This window comes from Nomascus leucogenys, chromosome 12 (genome assembly GCF_006542625.1).
Source record: "Nomascus leucogenys isolate Asia chromosome 12, Asia_NLE_v1, whole genome shotgun sequence".
Taxonomy (NCBI): domain Eukaryota; kingdom Metazoa; phylum Chordata; class Mammalia; order Primates; family Hylobatidae; genus Nomascus; species Nomascus leucogenys.
This window is the reverse complement of record NC_044392.1, coordinates 46,259,556-46,277,408: the sequence shown is the minus strand read 5'-3', so window position 1 is coordinate 46,277,408 and position 17,853 is coordinate 46,259,556. Positions and strand designations below refer to the sequence as shown.

Sequence of the window (17,853 nt, the reverse complement as noted above, 5' to 3'; positions counted from 1 at the left end):
AAACATCCCAAAATGAAATTTGCTAGAACAGAAGCAGCCCCTCCCCTCACCCTTAGAGCGACACTTGCTCCCTAACCCAAACAACTGGGAGGTGGGTGGGGTGCTAAACCCAGAAGAGCTCAAGCACTTGTCTTCCAGAGGCTTTGGTGCCAAATCCGCCTGGCTCCAGGCCTGGCCCAGGAATATGCTCAGAAAGGAAACTCAGTTTCTCACAGTGGAGACACAGGGGGATGGGCAGGGAAACACAGGCCTCCCTTGGCTCAGCAGCTTATACCAGGGTCAGCTCAGGGGCCAAATCTGCCATTCCCACTCCCAGGGACCCTGGGGAGTATACATATCCTCAACTCCTAAGCACCCTACCCAGCAGTGACAGTGGCTCATTTTCAGCCTTCTCACACAGAAACAGCAAGGAGTCCTTGTCTGGGATTTTAAAGTCATTTTATTAATCCAACAGTACAAAAGACCCCCCCACCATCACCGCATTCTGCCATCACTTTCTTCCAAAAAGTAGTGGAGTGAGAGGGCGAGAGGGAGCAGATCCAGCAAAGACACTCCCCCAGGGGCCATTTTACAAAATGCGGCGCGAGGGAAGACAACATAAAAATAGCAACAGATAAATGGGGCAAACAGAACCACAAACACAGGAGTTGAGCAGAGGGTGGGGGTGGGGGTTGCCATCTATGCCGTTTTAGTGTGGGGGACACTGGGAATGATGCCCAGAGGCTGCCCTCCTCCCAGCCTCAAAGGTTGTCAGCTCCACCAGAGCAGGGTCTTCTCTCCTCATGCCAGGAACTGACCGAAGTGGGGGCAGGGGACCACTAGGTCTTTGCCACTATACCTCGAGCTGGGGGACCCCTAACTTCTCCGAGGAGGGCCACACCCCATGCCTGCCTTCCCCACCCCACGGAGGAACGTGTGCATGAACAAAAAAGGAAACGAGCAGCGCTAAGGTCCTCATCAGGCCCCAGGCCCATCTCTGGCAGGCAGTGCTTAAAAACTAAAAAAAGACAAATAAAGCCCAGTGCAGGCCTTTGGCTGAGAGGAATGAGAATTGCTAATTAATCACCAGGCCCAAGAAGATATGAAAGAATAGCAAAGAGAAGCAACAAACTCCAGGCTCTTCTACCTTTGAGTACCATGGCAATGAGGATCCCGCCGCATCCCCTACCCACAGGCTGTGACAGGGCCTCACTTGGATCCTTTTATCAGGGAGGAAATGAGGTATAGGGCTCTGCGCCTTTTCAAGCTTTCCTTCAATCAAGCCAGGAAGGCAGGGGAATAAGGGCGCCGAAAGTTGAAGAACACACAGAGTATAATGTGCAACAGATGGGCTGGGGGAAGAGGGTACCACCAAAGTCCAGACTTTCAGGACAGCCCAAACTTCAAATATTCTGGTCTGCCAGATAACATATCCCAATTTTTGGCAAAAATATGGTCATTAGGAGAAAAGCACGAGAGAGGCTGAGAAAGGATCAGAGACTTTGGTATGAGGAAGATATGTCCTGACAGCATCTCTCACCTACTGTCTTGAAGCCCCAAATCACCAAGAAACTGCCATAACCAGGAACTCTCCTGCTTCCTCAGGCTATTTGGTTCTCTGAGGGGGAAGGAGTTGGGTAAGTCTTGGAGGAAGCAAAGGAGTGGGTAGAAAAAGGGGAAAATCCCCATTTATTCCCTAAAGCTGTCTCCCAGAGCCCATAAAAGGGCTATTGCAGGGATGGCAAGACCCCAATTCCTCTGGCCAGAAATCTTTAACACTTGACTCCAAAAACTAAGGCTGGAGCTGTGGGGTTCGGTAGGGGTGTTAGGCACAGGTGTTAGGGGCATCCATCATCAGCAGAGGGAACACCCCTGCCCTCCGGATCTTCCTCCAGCCCCTTTTCTCTTGCAGCCACACTCCTGGGCCTCCAGAAATAGCCACAAAATGGCTCTGCTCAGCAGGGCTTTGGTTTCCTGGATCTCTGTAGATCTCAACATGTAAGTTTCCCAAAAAAGTGAGCAATCCAGGATCTTCTGCCTGCCCACCTCAATTCCTTTTCTGCTCCCAGGAGCCACTGTTTCTGCCCCATGGGGATGGAAAGCCAGTGGAAACAAGGACCAAGAGCCCGACATCAAAAAAATCACCCTGGAAGAGCAGGGAGAGACATGTGCACTTCCCTGGGCCACTTCACCAGCGTCACCCATCGTTAGCAGCCACCAGCTGCCCCATGCCCTCACGGATGTAGACAGACTGGATCTCCTTGGTCTTGAGGCAGAGATCGCAGGCCCAGACAGCAGAAGCTTCAGTGGTCAGCAGCCCATAGGCGCTCTCAGTCATGCCTGTGCACTCACGGTGGAACCATTTCTGGCAGGAGGCCTCACACAGAATGGCATCCTGGTCATCGTTCACCTCACTCCGACAGGCACCACATGGGTACACCAAGCCTGGGGGAGGCTGGGGCCCAGAGCCCCCACCTGCCTTGCCAGGGGGTGCCAAGCTGTTGGCATCTGGAGTGCCCCCACCCCGCCCACTGCTGTTCGGGGGGAAACTGGGCTGGTTCCCATTAACAGCAGCAGCCGGGGAGCCTGAGTGGGGCTCCTGGGGAAAAGCAGTAGGAGCAGGTGGATTCAAGGGCTTCCCCCCATCCTCACCACCAGGGCCGGGAAAGCCAGGGTCCGGACCGGGAAAGGGACTTGTGTTAGGCGGCAGGCTGGGGAGCCCCTGACCAGGTCTCTGGAGAGGAGAAGGGCCAAAAGGAGCCCCTGGCTGAGCAAATCGTTGGGACAGAGAAGGTGGGCCCAGCTCTGCTCTGGGAGGCTGTCCCATGGTGGGTGAGATCATGGGACCAAATCCCCCCACTGGGCCCGGCATCATCTGCCCGCTGGGAGGACTAAAGTTTTGACCCAGAGGCTGGTTGAAGGGTTGGCTGGGAAAGTTCATGTTGCCTGGAGGTGGGTAGCCAGGACCCTGGGGGGGCATGTTGAAAGCAGGGCCCATAGGATTGGGAGGGAAGTGGGGTGGCTGTCGACGAAGTGGCTGGGGCCCCCCTCCACCTCCAGTGCTGTAGCCTGGGGGTACCTGGCCCGCCATGCCCCCCTGCACGCGGAAGCCTCCAAAGGGCACAGGACTGCCAAGGAATGGAGGGGCTGCACCCCCCACTTTGGGGGCTCCGAAGTCATCTTCAAAAGGGTTGGATGCAACCAGGTGATCCACCATGGGAGTTGGGGGTGGTGCAAACTCCGTCAGATGTGAGTATGCAGGGCCCTAGTGAGAAACAGTTGAGGGAAAGAGGGTCATGGAGGGAAACACAGAGCTAAACCAAGAGAGCACTACCAACACAATACACATTTTGGAGGCTGATACTGGGCAGCTCAGGTCTAAAATCAATATGGACCACAGGCCGGGTGCGGTGGCTCACGCCTATAATCCCAGCATTTTGGGAGGCCGAGGCGGGCAGATCACGAGGTCAGGAGATCGAGACCATCCTGGCTAACACGGTGAAACCCCGTCTCTACTAAAAATACAAAAAAATTAGCCGGGCGTGGTGGTGGGCGCCTGTAGTCCCAGCTACTCGGGAGGCTGAGGCAGGAGAATGGCGTGAACCCAGGAGGTGGAGCTTGCAGTGAGCAGAGATCGCGCCACTGCACTCCAGCCTGGGCAACAGAGCAAGACTCCGTCTCAAAAAAAAAATATATGGACCACAGGCCGGGCACAGTGGCTCACACCTGTAATGCTAACACTTTGGGAAGCCGAGGCAGGAGAATCCCTTGAGCCCATGAGTCTGAATAGTAACACAGCAAGTTTCTGTTACTACAAAAAAAAAAAAAAAAAAAAAAAAAAAAGACAAGAAAAAGAGGGTGGAGAGTGGAACCAGCATAGTGCAGTAACTATGTTTTAAAAACAGGCAGAACTAGGATGGAATCTCAGCTCTGACCCTGAAAAACAACCTCAAGACTGTGGAGCACGTATTTAACACTTTTAACCCCCAGATTTCTCATCTGTAAAATAGGGATAATGCCTATCTCCCCAAACTGTTAAAGCATGTTACCACAATCCCTGGCACTAAAAAAAAGGCTCAGTAAGTGGTAGGTGTTAGGTTACCATCATGAGGAAACCAGGACAGGAAACATGGAGATGGGAACCCTGCGTGGTAAGAACTTTGGTCGAATCATCTCTTAGGAGAGCATACTTTCCCCTAAACACAAAGCAAGAAAGACAGTTTTCTCTCTCCTCCCTGCAGCTGATACAAGATACAGATACTGGAATGGCAGAGTAGACAGTGTGCCGCCAAGGGGCTGCTGGGAACCACCCCCACCACCAACCACCATTCACCTGAGTACTTGACTTCCTTCGCTTCTTTTCTGGACTCTTCATTTGCAGACCTGGAAGAGCGGCAAAAGGAAGACGCAGACAAGTTTCCCTGAGGTTTCCCCAACCTCTTTTCTCTCAGCCATGCTCTGAGGAACTCCTTTAACGTCAATACATACTTGCTTATTTATTCGACAAATGCTAACAAAGGGTGCAATATGAAAAATAGATTGTGAAGATGATCATACTCTCAGCTATGTCTTCCTTTAAATGAGAGATATCCCATCTTTCGATATCCTCAAGCTCCAAGTGACTACTGAATTCCATGTGGCACCAAACCCTAGAGTCCTCAATGTGTGACACCTGCCCCCAACCCCTGGAGGATTACACCCACCCATCCTTTTCACCTGAGCCTCCCTTCAAACCTTTAGCCTGTGAAACACCCCCCGCCCACCATCCCTCCCCTCTGAGGTTCCCAAGTCCTGGGCCTCTTCAGCCCCCGCCCCTCGCAGCGCGCTCACCGGCCTTGCCCTGCTTCCTCCCGGTGCTGGGCGGCGCAGGGGGCGGTGCGGGGCCGCCACCTCCCTCCAGCTTGTCCGGTGGGGGCGGCGCCGAGGCGGCCATGGAGTGGGGGACCGGGGTTAGCGGCAGCGGCGGGGGATGGAGGCGCCCTCGGGCTGCACCATCGCCCAGAAGGGGAGTCAGGGGCAGCACAGGCCCCCGAGCTGCAGCAACCACAAATTGCGACGACAGGGAAGCGCCGAGCCGCGGCGCGAACTGCGCGCTCTCTCCAGACTCGCCGCCCGCCAGCGGCGGCAGCAACCGGAACCGGAACTCGGCGCGGCCACCACCACTGAGCGCGGCGGGGAGGGGGAGCAAGGACCGGACGAAACGCCACGCCTGAAAACAGGCGAGGGGCGAGGCTTACCACGGCACCACGCGAGTGGAAAGGGTCGTCTCCGCTAGCGGCGGCCCACACCAGCTCACCTAGGGGCGGCGGCGCGCGGCCCGGCTGCCGGACCGTACCATCCCGAGCGGTGAAGCCGCCGCGGAGGGGCGCGCGCGAGCCGAGGGCGCACCCGGGAGGCCCAGGTAGCCGGGGGCCGGCGTTGGGGCGCCGGGGAGGCCCGGCTTCCGCCTAGACCCACCCGGAGCCAGCCCCCTATGCGGACACGACATCCCCATGGGGACGGTGGCGCGAAACGCCCCACTCTGCCGCCCCCAAACTCTGCAGACCCCCAGCTTCCCTCGGCGGCCGCGACCTCCCACCTCCCCCCTCTGCCGCTGAGGGCCCGCGGTGTACACAATAGGCTTCCCAGAAGGGTTAAGAGGCAGAGGTAGAAGAAATACGGATTTTAATGAAGAGTTTTCCCTTTGGTATAAGTGAGACCCGTGGAAACATCCAAACAACAGCAAAAGGAGGCCAGGATGAAAACGGTCAACTCTCCCTTATCCACAAGGCCAAAAGAGGGGGGCCGGCTTGCTGTGGTGTGGCCACCCCGGGCCTAGGCTGGGTCGGGCCTGTAAAAGGTACTCAGGAACTGCAGGTTTTGCGTTTCCCCTCCATGAAACTGACAGGCATTCAGGCTGACTTCTGCCTCTCAGTCTCGCGGTAAGAGACCCACGTTTTTCTAGTCCTAGATGGAAATAAATTTCATCTGACTCAGGTCTCTGGTATAAAAGGTGCGATCCCAGTTACCTCACAGGCCTAGGCGAGGAAAATGCCAAGAGCTGTAAAAGGGCTTGGAAAAGTCAAAAAGGTGATGTATAAATGTAATAATTGATTATCATTTTGTGCTCAAGAATAAGCCATGGAAAACAAAATAGGAAAGTAAGTCTACAGCCCTAAAATATATGCATATAAAACTTTAAAAGAATGCAGTTCCAACTCTACAGATGGTATTTGGGGATTGTCTACTGCTTTAGAGTCTCAATGCCCCTTTTCCCACCTCCACAAAATCCATCTGGGAGAGTTAACTGTACAAGAGGCCCAAATTCAGTCACCCCCACCCCACCCTCCCAGAAAGGGAGGCAGGGCAGAGGCTCCAGGAGGAAGGGCTACGCTTTGGCTGTAGAGTACATAGGCATGCAAAATGGGAGGGTGGGCCTTTATGAAATGTATATACAGACCCCTTGGGGTGAGGGGCCCCGGCCAGGAGGCACTGAGCAAGGGAGGGGTCCATCTCCCCCCTGGCCGGGAGGGGGGCTCTGGGGCAATCTCTAAGGGTTGCATATCCCCAGGGAGAGGGGACAGCTGCCACTCCTGCCTCTGTTAACCCAAACCGGAAAGGGTGCTCAGCAAGAACACAGGTCCCAGAAGCCAAGAAGGTGTTGGCATCCCTGTCATTGAATTCAGGGGTCCAAGAACTCTTTGCATAAAATATCATCAGACCTAAGAGATGGTCAAAGGCACAAAGTTTAAACATGGAAGGGGGGTTGAGAGGGGTCTGGGATACCCTGAAGCCCAGAGGTGTGATTTGTTCCCCCTTGCCCAGAAGGGTGACTCTTCCACTGGGCCTGTCACCACAGGACATTTTCCATGACAAGCACTCACCTTCTTGGGGAAGGGGCATCAGGTTGGCACAGGAAAGGCCCAGGTGAGGGGCCACTCTGTACATTAATACTTTGGTGATTAATGTTTGGGGAGAGGCAGGATTCTCACCCAGGCTTCTTCAAACCCTCTCACTCAGCTGGATATGAAACCCAGAGTCCACGCTACTCCCAGCTCTGACACAAGGCCAAGCCCACAGAACACTCCCAAACGAGGTCCCGAGAGTTAGGGAATAGGGTGGAAAGGACTGGAGGGCATCTTCTGGAAGAGAGCGCTAGGGCAGATCACAGTTTCCGCTCCACAGGTTGCTGTAGACACAGTTCGCTGCCCGCAGAGATGATGGGCAAGTGATTGTCCATGTGGTAGCTGATAAGGTGACTGACACTCTCAAAGCGGTGATCCTTAGTCCGAACCTGGGAGGGTGGGAAGGAAGAAGGTCAATTCAGGTGAAGAGTCAAATAAGACCTCAGCCTCCAAGGTGGAAGAGGGTGAAACAGACAAGAGGCTTGAAGAAGGAGAAAAAAATGATGGGGGAGAGTGTGGCCTGTCAGTCCTGATCATTGAGGATTCTCTAGAGACAGTTGTAGGAATAGGTCAGTGAAGTGAGAAAAGGCAAAGGCGACATCAGCCCTGAAAGAGTGAAGCTGAGAGCTATATACCCCTTTCTTGACCTGGAGGAAGTTGGCATGTCTCAGAAGAGTATACACAGTGCAAAAAAAGATGTGGAGGCTGGGCATGGTGGCTCGTGCCTGTAATCCCAGCACTCTGGGAGGCCGAGGGAGGCGGATCACTTGAGCCCAGGAGTTCAAGAACAGTTTGGGCAACATGGCGAAACCCCATCTCTACCAAAAAAAAAAAAAAAATACAAAAATTAGCCAGGTGTGCCACCACACCGCAGCTTGGGTGACAAAGAAAAACCCTATCTCAAAAAAAAAAAGAAAAAGAGGAAAGGAAGCTGAGATTGCTGTAGAAAACAGACAAAAGTTTTTTTGTTTCTAGACAGGGTCTCTGTCACCCAGGCTAGAGTACAGTGGCACAATCATGGCTCACTGTAACCTCAAACTCCTGGGCTCAAGCGATCCTCAGGCCTCAGCCTCCTGGGTAGGTAGGACTATAGGCATGTGTCACCATTCCTGACTAATTTTTTGTTTTTTTGTTTTTCTAGAGACAAGATCTCGCTATGTTGCCCAGGAAGGTCTCACTATGTTGCCCAGGCTGGTCTCGAACTCCTGGCCTCAAGCAATTCTCCCACCTCAGCTTTGAAAAATGTTGGGATTACAGGCATGAACCACCACACCTGGCTAAACAAGGAAAGTTTTGAAGAACACTGAGGCAGTACAGATAAGAGAAAGCACAGTGGTCTGAGTCCTGAGGCTGGGGAGCTGGAGAAGCCCTTGGATCTTCTTACAAAAGGAAACTTGCAGTGTCTAGCCTCTAACCATCTGACGTTGGGCATCACAACCTCTTCAGAGTGGTTTCCTTATTTGTCAAAAGGGGCACAGATGAGATGACTGCCTTCTAGCTCTGATAAGCTTAAGGCTTGGGGATTTGAGGACGGGCCAGGACTGTATTTGTTTTGTTTTGTTTTTTTAGACAGAGTCTCACTCTGTCACCCAGGCTGGAGTGCAGTGGTGTGATCTCAGCTCATTGCAACCTCTGCATCCCAAATTCAAGCAATTCTCCTGCCTCAGCCTCCTGAGTAGCTGGGACTACAGGTGCCTGCCACCACACCCAGCTAATTTTTCTATTTTTAGTACAGACGGGGTTTCACCATATTTTTCAGGCTGGTCTCGAACTCCTGACCTCAGGTGATTCACCCGTCTCGGCCTCCCAAAGTCCTGGGATTACAGGTGAGAGTCACCACGCCTGGCCCTGTGCCAGGACTATAAAGAACACAGTTCAGGCTAAGGGATGAGCCTCTGGAGGAAGATGCCAGACACTTTAAAGAGCAAGAGAGGCCCACAGAGAGCTGCCCAGTGGGAATGTCTACAAAGCAATGAGGGAAGGAACACGGATACACTGTAGGGTACTGTACCTTCCTTTCTGCCACCCCTCACCCACACCTCTGCCACACTCACCACACCCTCAGGGTCCACGAGTAGCAAATGCTTGGGCTGCCCACTCTGCAAGCCAGTGAGCACATACTGGCCAGGTGTGGTCGTGCTCTCCCGCACCAGGAAGTCCCCGTTGAGCTGCAGCAGTGCCTCAGCCTCCCGCCGGCTCAGCTTCCCATGGAACCAGGGCTCTCCTCGGAGCTGCTCAGCCATGGACACCGACTGGGGAGGTGGAGGCACCCGAAGAGCATCTTCAAAGGGCTCTGGAAGTATAGAGGGAGGGTGAGGGGAAGTTAGCGGCACAACACACACCCAAGACCCAGACTTCAGGGAAGGGAAGTCAGGAAGGAGAGACCAGATAGGCAGGAGAAGGGCCAGAACCAAGTAGAAAGGTGGGGATGCAGAGAGGAGAAAGACGAGCACTCACTCATGTCAAACAGGTCCCGGGGTGCACTGCCATTGACAGCAGGATTGGGGGGCCCAGCACCACCCACTGCTTGCCGGGCCTTGTCTAGGTTCTGGACGTTGACATAGGAGGGATCATCAAAGAGCTCTCTGCCTGCTGAGGAAAGGGAGGCTCCACAGTGATCCCAGCCCTGCCTCCAACACTCCCCAGCTCTGCCCATCTCGGCTCCCTTCATACCTGGACAGGGTGGTGGAGGTGGCATCTGTTTGCGGACTTCTGGATCTCCCCCAACAGGCTGTCCTACAGGCTGCAGGGATAAAAATAAGGTGAGACCAGAAGCCCTAACCAACCACTCCCACCCTAGGCCCAGCCCGCCTCCATCCAAGCAACTTACCAGTGTAGCTCCCAAGTGGCTAGGGGTCTGGGCAGTGGGTACGGTGGGTCGAGCAGCCCCTGGAGTGGCTCCTTCCCGAAGCCTCATGTCTACCACCCCCCCCAAGGGGGGTTCCTTCCCCGGGAAGTCATTATAGTACTGATGGTCAGGTGGCTCTTCCTCCTCTTCATCCCATGCTGAGCCATCAAAGCCAGCCATCCTGAGGGACAGGACAGTGAAGCTGTGGCTGTAAATGTGTGGTGGGCAGGAGGAGGGGAGGATGGAATAGAACAGCAGCCATCTATTGGGTATTTACTATGGATTAAGCCTGAGGCTGAGTGTTTTATATACATAATCATTTCATTCTCCTGGCAACCCTGTAAGGTAGGTATTGTTTCCTTACCCAGTTTTACAGATAAGGAAAATGAGGGTCAGAAGTGAAAAGATTTGCCCAAGGTCTCACAACTAAAAGGCGGCCGAGCTCAGATTTAAATTCAGGTTTGACTTTAAAGCTCATCCCCTTGGCCAGGTGCAATGGCTCATGCCTATAATCCCAACACTTTCAGAGGCCAAAGAGGGAGGGTTGTTTGAGTCTAGGAGTTCAAGACCAGCCAGGGCAACATAGCGAGACCTTATCTCTACCAGAATAAAAATACTACTACTCAGCCAGGTGTGGTGGCATGCACCTGTAGTCCCAGCTACTCAGGAGGCTAAAGTGGGAGGATTACTCAAGCCCAGGATATGGAGGCTACAGCGAGCTGTGATTGCACCACTGAACTCCAGCCTGGGCTACAGAGCAAGACTCTGCCTCAAATAAGTAATGCTCTTGCTCTTGATCTCTGTGCTATCTCCCAACAAGGAAGGGAAGCACCATGTAGGGGGGTGGGGGGCCGGGAGAGGCATTCCAGCTCCAGAATATTTTAACCTCTCCTAAATATTCAACCCCTACTGGCTCCACTGCTTATCCCTCAAGGCCTGAGGTGGGAAAGGTTGTAATCTCAGGGTAAAGAGATACCCTCCCAAACCCAAATTCTTGATGGCAGGAAAACACAGAATGCCAAGCAGAGAAATGAGCAAGAAAGAGGGATGGGAGTAGAAAATCCCACCTAGCCAGAGAGAGATGTAACTTGGAGGCCCCGGACTACAGCTCCACCATGAGCAAACAAGAAAAGCTGGCCCTGCGGCAAGCAGGGCCTCAAAAGTCTTTCCTCCTGAGCCACAGGAAACAGAAGAATAGCAGGAAGTGGGAAGCAGAGGCACACAGGTTATTCCCTCCCTGAACCTCAGCTAAAGTGTAGGAAGAGCAGCCCTCCTTTCCTAATCCTAATCCAAAAGCTGCTCCACACTCTCCCCACCTGCTCACCTGTCATGAGGGGTGACCAGTTTGGGTGGGTTCCTGAGGTATTGTTTGAAGCGCAACTCGAAGGCCTGGCCAATGGTGCTGATGACATCCTGGGCAAGCCCTTCGGGACACTCCAGAATGTGGCAGGCTGAGGGCACGACAGAGGCTGTCAGTGAGCTGAGCCCACTGGGAGGAGGCACAGACAGGGGCCCTCATCTTCCTCCACAGGAACCCCCACTTAGATCTACTTAGAGTGGGTACAGATGACCCCAGGTCCTGCTCACCTCCTCAAACAGCCAGACCCACCCAGTGCTCCCCACCATGCCTCACCTCTCTGATTCACAGGGTCTTTGGCAACGTAGGCGACATACTCGGCTGTGTCCTGGGGAGGAATGTCAAAAAATTTTACAGTTCTACTTTACTCCTAACCCCTAAAACCCAGTCCTTTTCAGATATCCCCACAATCCTAGCACCCCCACTTCTCTAATCAATGTCTTCCCAATCCCTAGCCCCTTGCTCTTCTCCCACCACCTTTGCTCTGTTCCCCAACTCACCGGATCCCCGCCGGATGCAAATGAGATAGATTGCATGTGGTGGTTGGCGATGATCTGAGAATTAGGGCAGGGGATGAAGAAGGAAGGGAATGCCATGTGTCAGGCAGCCTCAGCGCCCAGAACCCTGGTGCCCCAGTCTCATTCTCTGGGTTCCTTATCCCATATCCTCATTTCCTCCTTCTCTACTGGTCTCCTGCTCTCAAGCTCTCTTCCTAGTTTTTGGCCTCCTAACTAGATCTCCCCTTAGCACCCCCATCAGTGTTTCTGGTCCACCTGCCCACCTCCACCAACCTGTTTGCAGTCTGCGGCCATGAGGTTGAGGCTGCTGGTGGAGACGGTGAGAGTGATTGGCATTCCAGCAAATTTCAGATTACTCCTCCCCAGGATAGAGCTGAGCGGGCGGCTACAGGGCTAAGGTAGGGCCCAGGGTCTCAGAAGGTGAGGGTTCCCAGCACAGGCAAACGACACTTTTGCCTCCTGGCCCTCTCCCCACATGCCCCACACTTGCCTCCCCACTGCCCCTCCACATTTCCCAGCAGCATCCCTATCCCCAAGGACCCCAAGTACCTTTCTCCTCCTTGTCGCCCCCTTAGCACCCGGCACAGCCTCACACACCAGACTGATGGCCTCCCTGGGGAAAGAGGGGTACTCAGACCCAGCGCCTGCCTGCCTGCCTCCCACTCAACTGGGGCTGCCACAGGGCTGGGGGAGGGAAAAGCCAGGCCAGACTCCCAGGGCACTCCAGGCTCTTTGTCATGGTGGATTGAATTAAGGGCCTTTAATATTTGATGACACTGAGAGGCCACTTCCTGGCTGATTGGGTTAGGGCCTCAATGGGTATAGCCCCACCCCCTTCCAGCTACCAAATGTCCCATTCCCTTCCCAAAGGCAGCAGCAACCTTCCATCTACCCCCATTTTCTACTCCAGCTCCACCTGCCAGCTGCTTCTGCCACCTTCCCCACAACTCCCAAGGCTGGATAGGTAAGGAGGATCCGGGCCAGAGGGGCCTCCTTTCAGTAAGAGGCGGAATCACTACCCCAGCTTTCTCTCAATCCCCTTTACTACCCAAAGATCAGCCCCCAGCAGCAGCACCCAAGTGACCCACTCACCTCCTCTGTTTCCCATGGCCTCACTAATCCCAGGACTCCCACAATCCACTCCCTCCCCACTAACCTGGTGACCTGAGTCCGGGTGTTGAAGTCCAGGGCACGCATTGACTGAAGGACCTCCACACAGCCCATGTACTAAGGGGAGGGAGAAGAGGACAGCAGGTCAGCGGCTCCCCCACCCCAGCCCCTTCACAAAGGGCCCTAGGACTTTGCCCATATGGTCCCTAAGGGAAGTAAAGAGGAAGAAGTTCTGCCCACTTCCCATGGCTACATCCCACAACCAAAGTGAAAGACAACAGGGAATGAGGAGAAAAAGAAAAGGCAGGCTAGAAGGACCTCATGCACTGGGGAGAGAGTTTGGAGGGGACCGACAGGCATTGGCTGGGATGGAGGGACAACTCCAGAAAGCGGGAGGAGAATGGAGGAAAGGATCAAGAAGTCACTCATTCCAACACTTAAGAGCTTCTGCCATGCTGGGCATTGTGCTAAGCATGGCAGGGTGGGGGTGGGGGAGTCAAAAGAAGGAAGGGGGCCCAGGCAGAGCTAGAAGGGAAGGGGCTACAGAATCGGGGAAGGGATGAGAAAGGTTTAGGAAATAGGACACTGAAACGGGGTTGTTGGGGAACAGCAGGAAAAAAGATTCCAGCCAAGCTGGAGTGAGCATTAGAACTGGAGGGGGTCTGGGGGGGAATGGAAAGGAGGATGTTCACTCACCCGAACCAAGTAGGAAACCCCAGGTCCCATGACTTTGTCGTTGGGATGCAGCCAGCCCCGCGTGGGCTTATTGACAAAGCTCCCGTGGCGGGTCCACTCCTCGCCCCCCAGCTGGCCCCCTTCCACCCGAGTCCTGCGCCCGCCGCCTCCACTCAGCTTGTTCATGTCCTGGAGGAGGGGTAGGGGGCCTGAGTCTGGTATGGCTGCCCCTACGATCCCCTCCCCATCATCGGCTGCCCTTCCTGGCTCCCCCTTAGACCCTGGGCGCCCCCCAGCTGGGTTGGCCAGCCTCAGGTTGCTCATCCGGGGGAAGAAGGAGCACAGGGTAGTGGGACTATCGTCCCCAGGCAGAGAAGGCAGGATGGGCCCCAGGGATGAAGCTGATGGGGAAGGCAGCTCCTCCGGGGGCGTGGACCCAGAAGCCCCTTCCTCCAGCGATGACAGAGACTCATTCCGGAGTGGATTGTACTTGGGCTTGGGGGGCAAGAGATCCATAGCTGAGGTGAAAAAGGGGCTGCTGCCCAGCCTGGCCCCCCTGCCAGTTTGGGCAAGGGGGCCAGGCAGGGGGTATCCCCAGGCCCTTAGCCTGATTGGACCTCTGTGGCCCAGGAGTCACAGAAGTCCTGGGGAGGGAGAGGGACAAGTGGCTTCCGCTCCCCAGCTCAGACGCAGACAGTTTCAGGCCCCATCCCCGCCCAACGTGGAGCCTCTTCTCTGGCTGAGAAGAGAACAGGCTGGACCCAGAGCTGCTGGCTCCTCCCCAGGGGCGGGGAGCTAAGGGGAGAGACCAATCGCGAGGACAGTGCTGACTCACAGGCTCAGAGGGGCTGAGCCCCCACCCCGCCCCAACCTCGAAGTGGAGCAGGGGGTAGAGCTATCCAAGCCCCTCTCCCCTGCCCTATACAAACAACTAGTAATCTGGGGAGAAGTAAAGCGGGGGTGGGAGGGAAGGATGGAGGAGTGGGATGGAAAGGAAGGAGATAGGAGGTCTGAGTCGCTCAAAACCGGACATACGCAGGCCAAAGGGGGCAGGAAGCCAGGCAAGAGTACAGGGGAATGAGGGAGGAAACAGAGGCAGCTGGGGGTGGAAAAGGGAGGAGATCTCAGAGCTCAGCATTTCCCTTCCTGTCCTGGTTGGACACTCGAATTCTCCCACCCTCTATGCCCGAGAGCCGGCTGGCCCCAGCCCAGGCCACCCCCAACCGCTACCCCATACAGTAAGCCTGGGCCATTAGCATCCTCTGCTAGGACAGCTGTGGACTGGAGCTAGCGAAGTGGGGATGGGAAGGAAGTGGTCCCAATGGATGCAGAGCAGGGCCAAGAGAAGAGCAAAGCTGGTGAAAAAAGGGGAATAACGTCCAACCTGGATGGTACATCAGGAAGCTACCAGGCAAGAAGGGAACAAGAGGACATGGTGGTCATGGCTTGTTCTCTACATACGGCATCTACCACACCACGACCGATGGCTCATAGCCAAGCACTGTCCTGTCTCCCCTTTCCACAGGCCTTGTTAACACAGCACACTGTCAAGGGTGAGAATGAGGCAATCAGGTCCCCACTCCCACTCCAAACCACCCCAATTCATATCCCTCCTCTTACAGGGCCCTAAGCCCCACCAAAGAGCACAGCATCCCTCACACCAGGGGAGGAGCCTGGCTGGAGGAGGTAGAAGAAACAGTTCTCCAAGAGAAGTAGAAACTACAGGCCAGGAAGGGACAGAGAGATCAGAAGACACATCTGCGTCAATAAGGACAGGAGAAAAAATAAGTACAGGAGAAAGGGGTGTCAGGAGAAGATGGGTTGAAGCTGGACACAGGGAACAGTCCCAAACCCATTCCTGCCACCCACGGCTTCCTGCCACTGCTCTTCCGGAGAATGCAATAGGCAAAGCTGGAAAGCGACCAAAAAAAAAAAAAAAAACAAGTTAAAGATACGTATTCCCGCTGGGCGCGGTGGCTCACATCTGTAATCCCAGCACTTTGGGAGGCTGAGGCAGGTGGATCACTTGAAGTCAGGAGTTCAAGACCAGCCTGGTCAACATGGTGAAACCCCATCTCTACTAAAAATACAAAAATTAGCTGGGCGTGGTGGCAGGCACCTGTAATCCCAGCTCAGGAGGCTGAGGCAGGAGAATCACTCGAACCCAGGAGGCGGAGGTTGCAGTGAGCCGAGATCGAGCCATTGCACTCCAGCCTAGGTGACAAGAGCAAAACTCCATCTCAAAAAAAAAAAAATCCCCACAGCTCACCTTGGAATTACCCTTAGATTTACTTCAGAGGATTGAAATATAGATAGATAATTATCCTGATTAACAACATTAACACTTGAAGTGTGTTAGATACTGTGCTTAACTCTTACATCTCCCTTAGTGCTCATTCCAGAAGAGCTTTGTCACTCTGTCAGCCAATCCTGAGAAGGAATTTTATCACTTCATTTCCAGCCAGCTCTCAGGCATAGAGAGAATGAGGAAAGTATTCCACCATAGCCTCACACCCCCAAAACACACAAACACACACTAGGATGTCCTCATCTGTGGAGATGATGTTCTGTGGGAGCCTGCAGTATCCAGAGCCAGGGAAGGACAAACGGGTGTGGGCGTTTGGAAGAAAAGAAAGAAGTATGGCTCTTGAAATTTACATAGGGAGAAAGGAGATTGCCTACTGGAAGTCCAGGTGATTGGGTGTAGGGGAAAAGCTGTGTGTGGCTTCGCAGCCCAACTGGGAGGAGGGGAGAGGGCCGGGAAGTGGCAGGAAATGGCAAAAGCCTCAGGAATGTTTCCAGCAGGGAAGGCTGGGCAAACGGGGCCAGGAGGAATGCCCAGACAAGAACTCTGGTTAGGGGGAGGGGAAGAGACAGAGAAGTAGCGACTGAACTGTCCCTTAAAAAAAAAAAGAAAACAACAAAAAGAGCACTATTATCTACCCCCACTCCAAACCACCGTTTTTCTGGTAGTAGAAAACTTTTGCTCCTGTCACACCCACATGCCACACACCAACAAATCCATGGTCCTATCTACTTATGTCTAGGAAGGCCTAGAGCTACTTCTGGGATGGGGTTGGTCCTGGGAAGGGAAGGCCAGGAAGTGAGGCTGGGAGTCTGAGAGCAAGTCTCTCTCTCCCTCTCGTGCCAAACCCCAAGTTCAGCCCTTTCAAATAGTTCTACCCTTGAAGGAGGTTAAGAAAGAGGAAAACGGGGCCGGGCGCGGTGGCTCACGCCTGTAATCCTAACACTTAAGGAGGCTGATATGGGTGGAGCACCTGAGGTCAGGAGTTCGAGGCTAGCCTAGCCAACATGGTGAAACCCCCGTCTCTACTAAAAATTAGCCGGGCGTGGTGGTGGGCGCCTGTAATCCCAGCTACTCAGGAGGCTGAGGCAGGAGAATCACTTGAACGCAGGAGGCGGAGGTTGCAGTGAGCCGAGATCGCACCATTGCACTCCAGCCTGAACAATAAGAGCGAAACTCCGTCTCAAAAAAAAAGAAAGAAAGGAAAACGGCCGCCTTTAATCTCACTCCTTACAGCCAGAGATGGGAACTTTGACTTCCCACCTGGGGGAGCACGAGAGTGCTCGGAAAGCTGATCCCAAGGCCCAAAAAAAAGAGAAAGGACAGGAAAATATAAGCAGGTGGAGTTTCAGGGATTGACAACAAGGCTTTTCAGCTGATGACCCAGGTCCCACAAAGATAAAGCTCCTAAGGGGGCGTGGTCCCCTAGGACGCGAACTTCAGACTTCTGGGCGGGGAGGCTTTCTGGACAGTCAGACGTGGATTACGGAAGGGGCGTGGCTTCGGAGGGGCGGAGCTTCAACAAATTCGAATCGTTCTTTGAGGAGCAGGGTTTTGCCCTTTTGGGAGATAGGCCTTTTGACATGAGTTAGCGGAGAATCGTTGCTAGGAGGCGGAGTTTCGGAGGATGGAAGGAGTAACGAAGGGTTTCTCCTAGTAGGGCTTGGAACGTGTCGGGGGGTGGGACTTCCAGGGAAACTGGGCGACAGGGTGGGGTCGGAGACAAAAAAAAAAAAAAAAATCAAGTCGGGGTTCGGGGAAGCCCCCTGAAGTTGGGAGGTGGGACTTCCGGGAGAGGGGTCTCAGGGGCGGGACTTATAAATGAAGACCGGAAGTGGGGTCCCGGGAGAGGGGTTCCGGGGTGAAAGAGTGAGTCACCTAAGGAGAAAAAAGTAAAGACTCACCAGGGCCTCATGGAGTCTCCGCACCGCACCGCGGGCCGATTTGGTTCCGGATCACGCCACTGCCAGCTTAGGTTACCGCTCCAACGTTCTCCCCGGGCCCTGCCTCCCTGGAGAAACTTTATTACACTCACTTCCGGCCTCACTAACCCCTGACCCTCTACCTCGGGGTCCCTCCTTCACGCGTCCCACTTTCCCGAGTTAGCCAATGGCAGCGCGAGATCGCGCACAAAGGCAGTGGTGGCCAATAAGACGCCTACTTTTAACCCACGCTCG

General features: G+C 54.3%; 3 protein-coding genes across 12 annotated transcripts; 1 reads left to right on the top strand and 2 right to left on the bottom strand.

Moving 5' to 3' along the window:
- Positions 1 to 419: 419 nt before the first annotated feature.
- Positions 420 to 5,128, bottom strand: PYGO2 (pygopus family PHD finger 2). Its single transcript, XM_030824391.1, has 3 exons — positions 4,810 to 5,128; positions 4,313 to 4,362; positions 420 to 3,244 (listed from the first exon to the last, which is right to left on the bottom strand). The coding sequence occupies exons 1-3, from the start codon at positions 4,910 to 4,912 to the stop codon at positions 2,177 to 2,179; spliced, it is 1,221 nt and encodes a 406-aa protein (XP_030680251.1). The 5' UTR covers positions 4,913 to 5,128; the 3' UTR covers positions 420 to 2,176.
- LOC115837624 (translation initiation factor IF-2) lies at positions 4,906 to 6,107 on the top strand. The gene is given in 4 exon segments (XM_030824393.1): positions 4,906 to 5,198; positions 5,201 to 5,380; positions 5,383 to 5,561; positions 5,563 to 6,107. Coding segments are annotated over 4 exon segments (645 nt in total). The 5' UTR covers positions 4,906 to 4,948; the 3' UTR covers positions 5,599 to 6,107.
- On the bottom strand, positions 5,627 to 17,816 carry SHC1 (SHC adaptor protein 1). 10 transcript variants are annotated; one of them, XM_030824388.1, is made up of 13 exons: positions 17,581 to 17,816; positions 13,393 to 13,560; positions 12,743 to 12,813; positions 12,136 to 12,199; positions 11,860 to 11,979; positions 11,569 to 11,622; positions 11,345 to 11,396; positions 11,036 to 11,162; positions 9,694 to 9,892; positions 9,537 to 9,606; positions 9,321 to 9,455; positions 8,918 to 9,156; positions 5,627 to 7,252 (listed from the first exon to the last, which is right to left on the bottom strand). In XM_030824388.1, exons 2-13 carry the CDS (start codon positions 13,555 to 13,557, stop codon positions 7,124 to 7,126), a joined length of 1,425 nt encoding a protein of 474 aa, XP_030680248.1. In that variant the 5' UTR covers positions 13,558 to 13,560; positions 17,581 to 17,816; the 3' UTR covers positions 5,627 to 7,123. The 10 variants fall into 10 exon arrangements, with proteins under 10 accessions (XP_030680248.1, XP_030680249.1, XP_030680250.1 ...); XM_030824389.1 differs by having other exon boundaries at positions 9,321 to 9,452; XM_030824390.1 differs by lacking the exon at positions 11,569 to 11,622 and having other exon boundaries at positions 9,694 to 9,919.
- Between the last annotated feature and the right edge of the window lie 37 nt (positions 17,817 to 17,853).

Bases quoted from the DNA above. Each gene is read 5' to 3' on its own strand.
- PYGO2 (XM_030824391.1), bottom strand. From the start codon at position 4,912: ATGGCCGCCTCGGCGCCGCCCCCACCGGACAAGCTGGAGGGAGGTGGC. The intron at 4,363-4,809 runs GTGAGCGCGCTG...CCGCTCTTCCAG, and splicing joins GAGGAAGCAGGGCAAGGCCG to GTCTGCAAATGAAGAGTCCA. The intron at 3,245-4,312 runs GTGAATGGTGGT...GTTTCTCACTAG, and splicing joins GAAGGAAGTCAAGTACTCAG to GGCCCTGCATACTCACATCT.
- SHC1 (XM_030824380.1), bottom strand. From the start codon at position 13,887: ATGGATCTCTTGCCCCCCAAGCCCAAGTACAATCCACTCCGGAATGAG. The intron at 11,623-11,859 runs GTTGGTGGAGGT...CCTAATTCTCAG, and splicing joins TGGCCGCAGACTGCAAACAG to ATCATCGCCAACCACCACAT. The intron at 11,163-11,344 runs GTGAGGCATGGT...TCGTGCCCTCAG, and splicing joins AGACCCTGTGAATCAGAGAG to CCTGCCACATTCTGGAGTGT.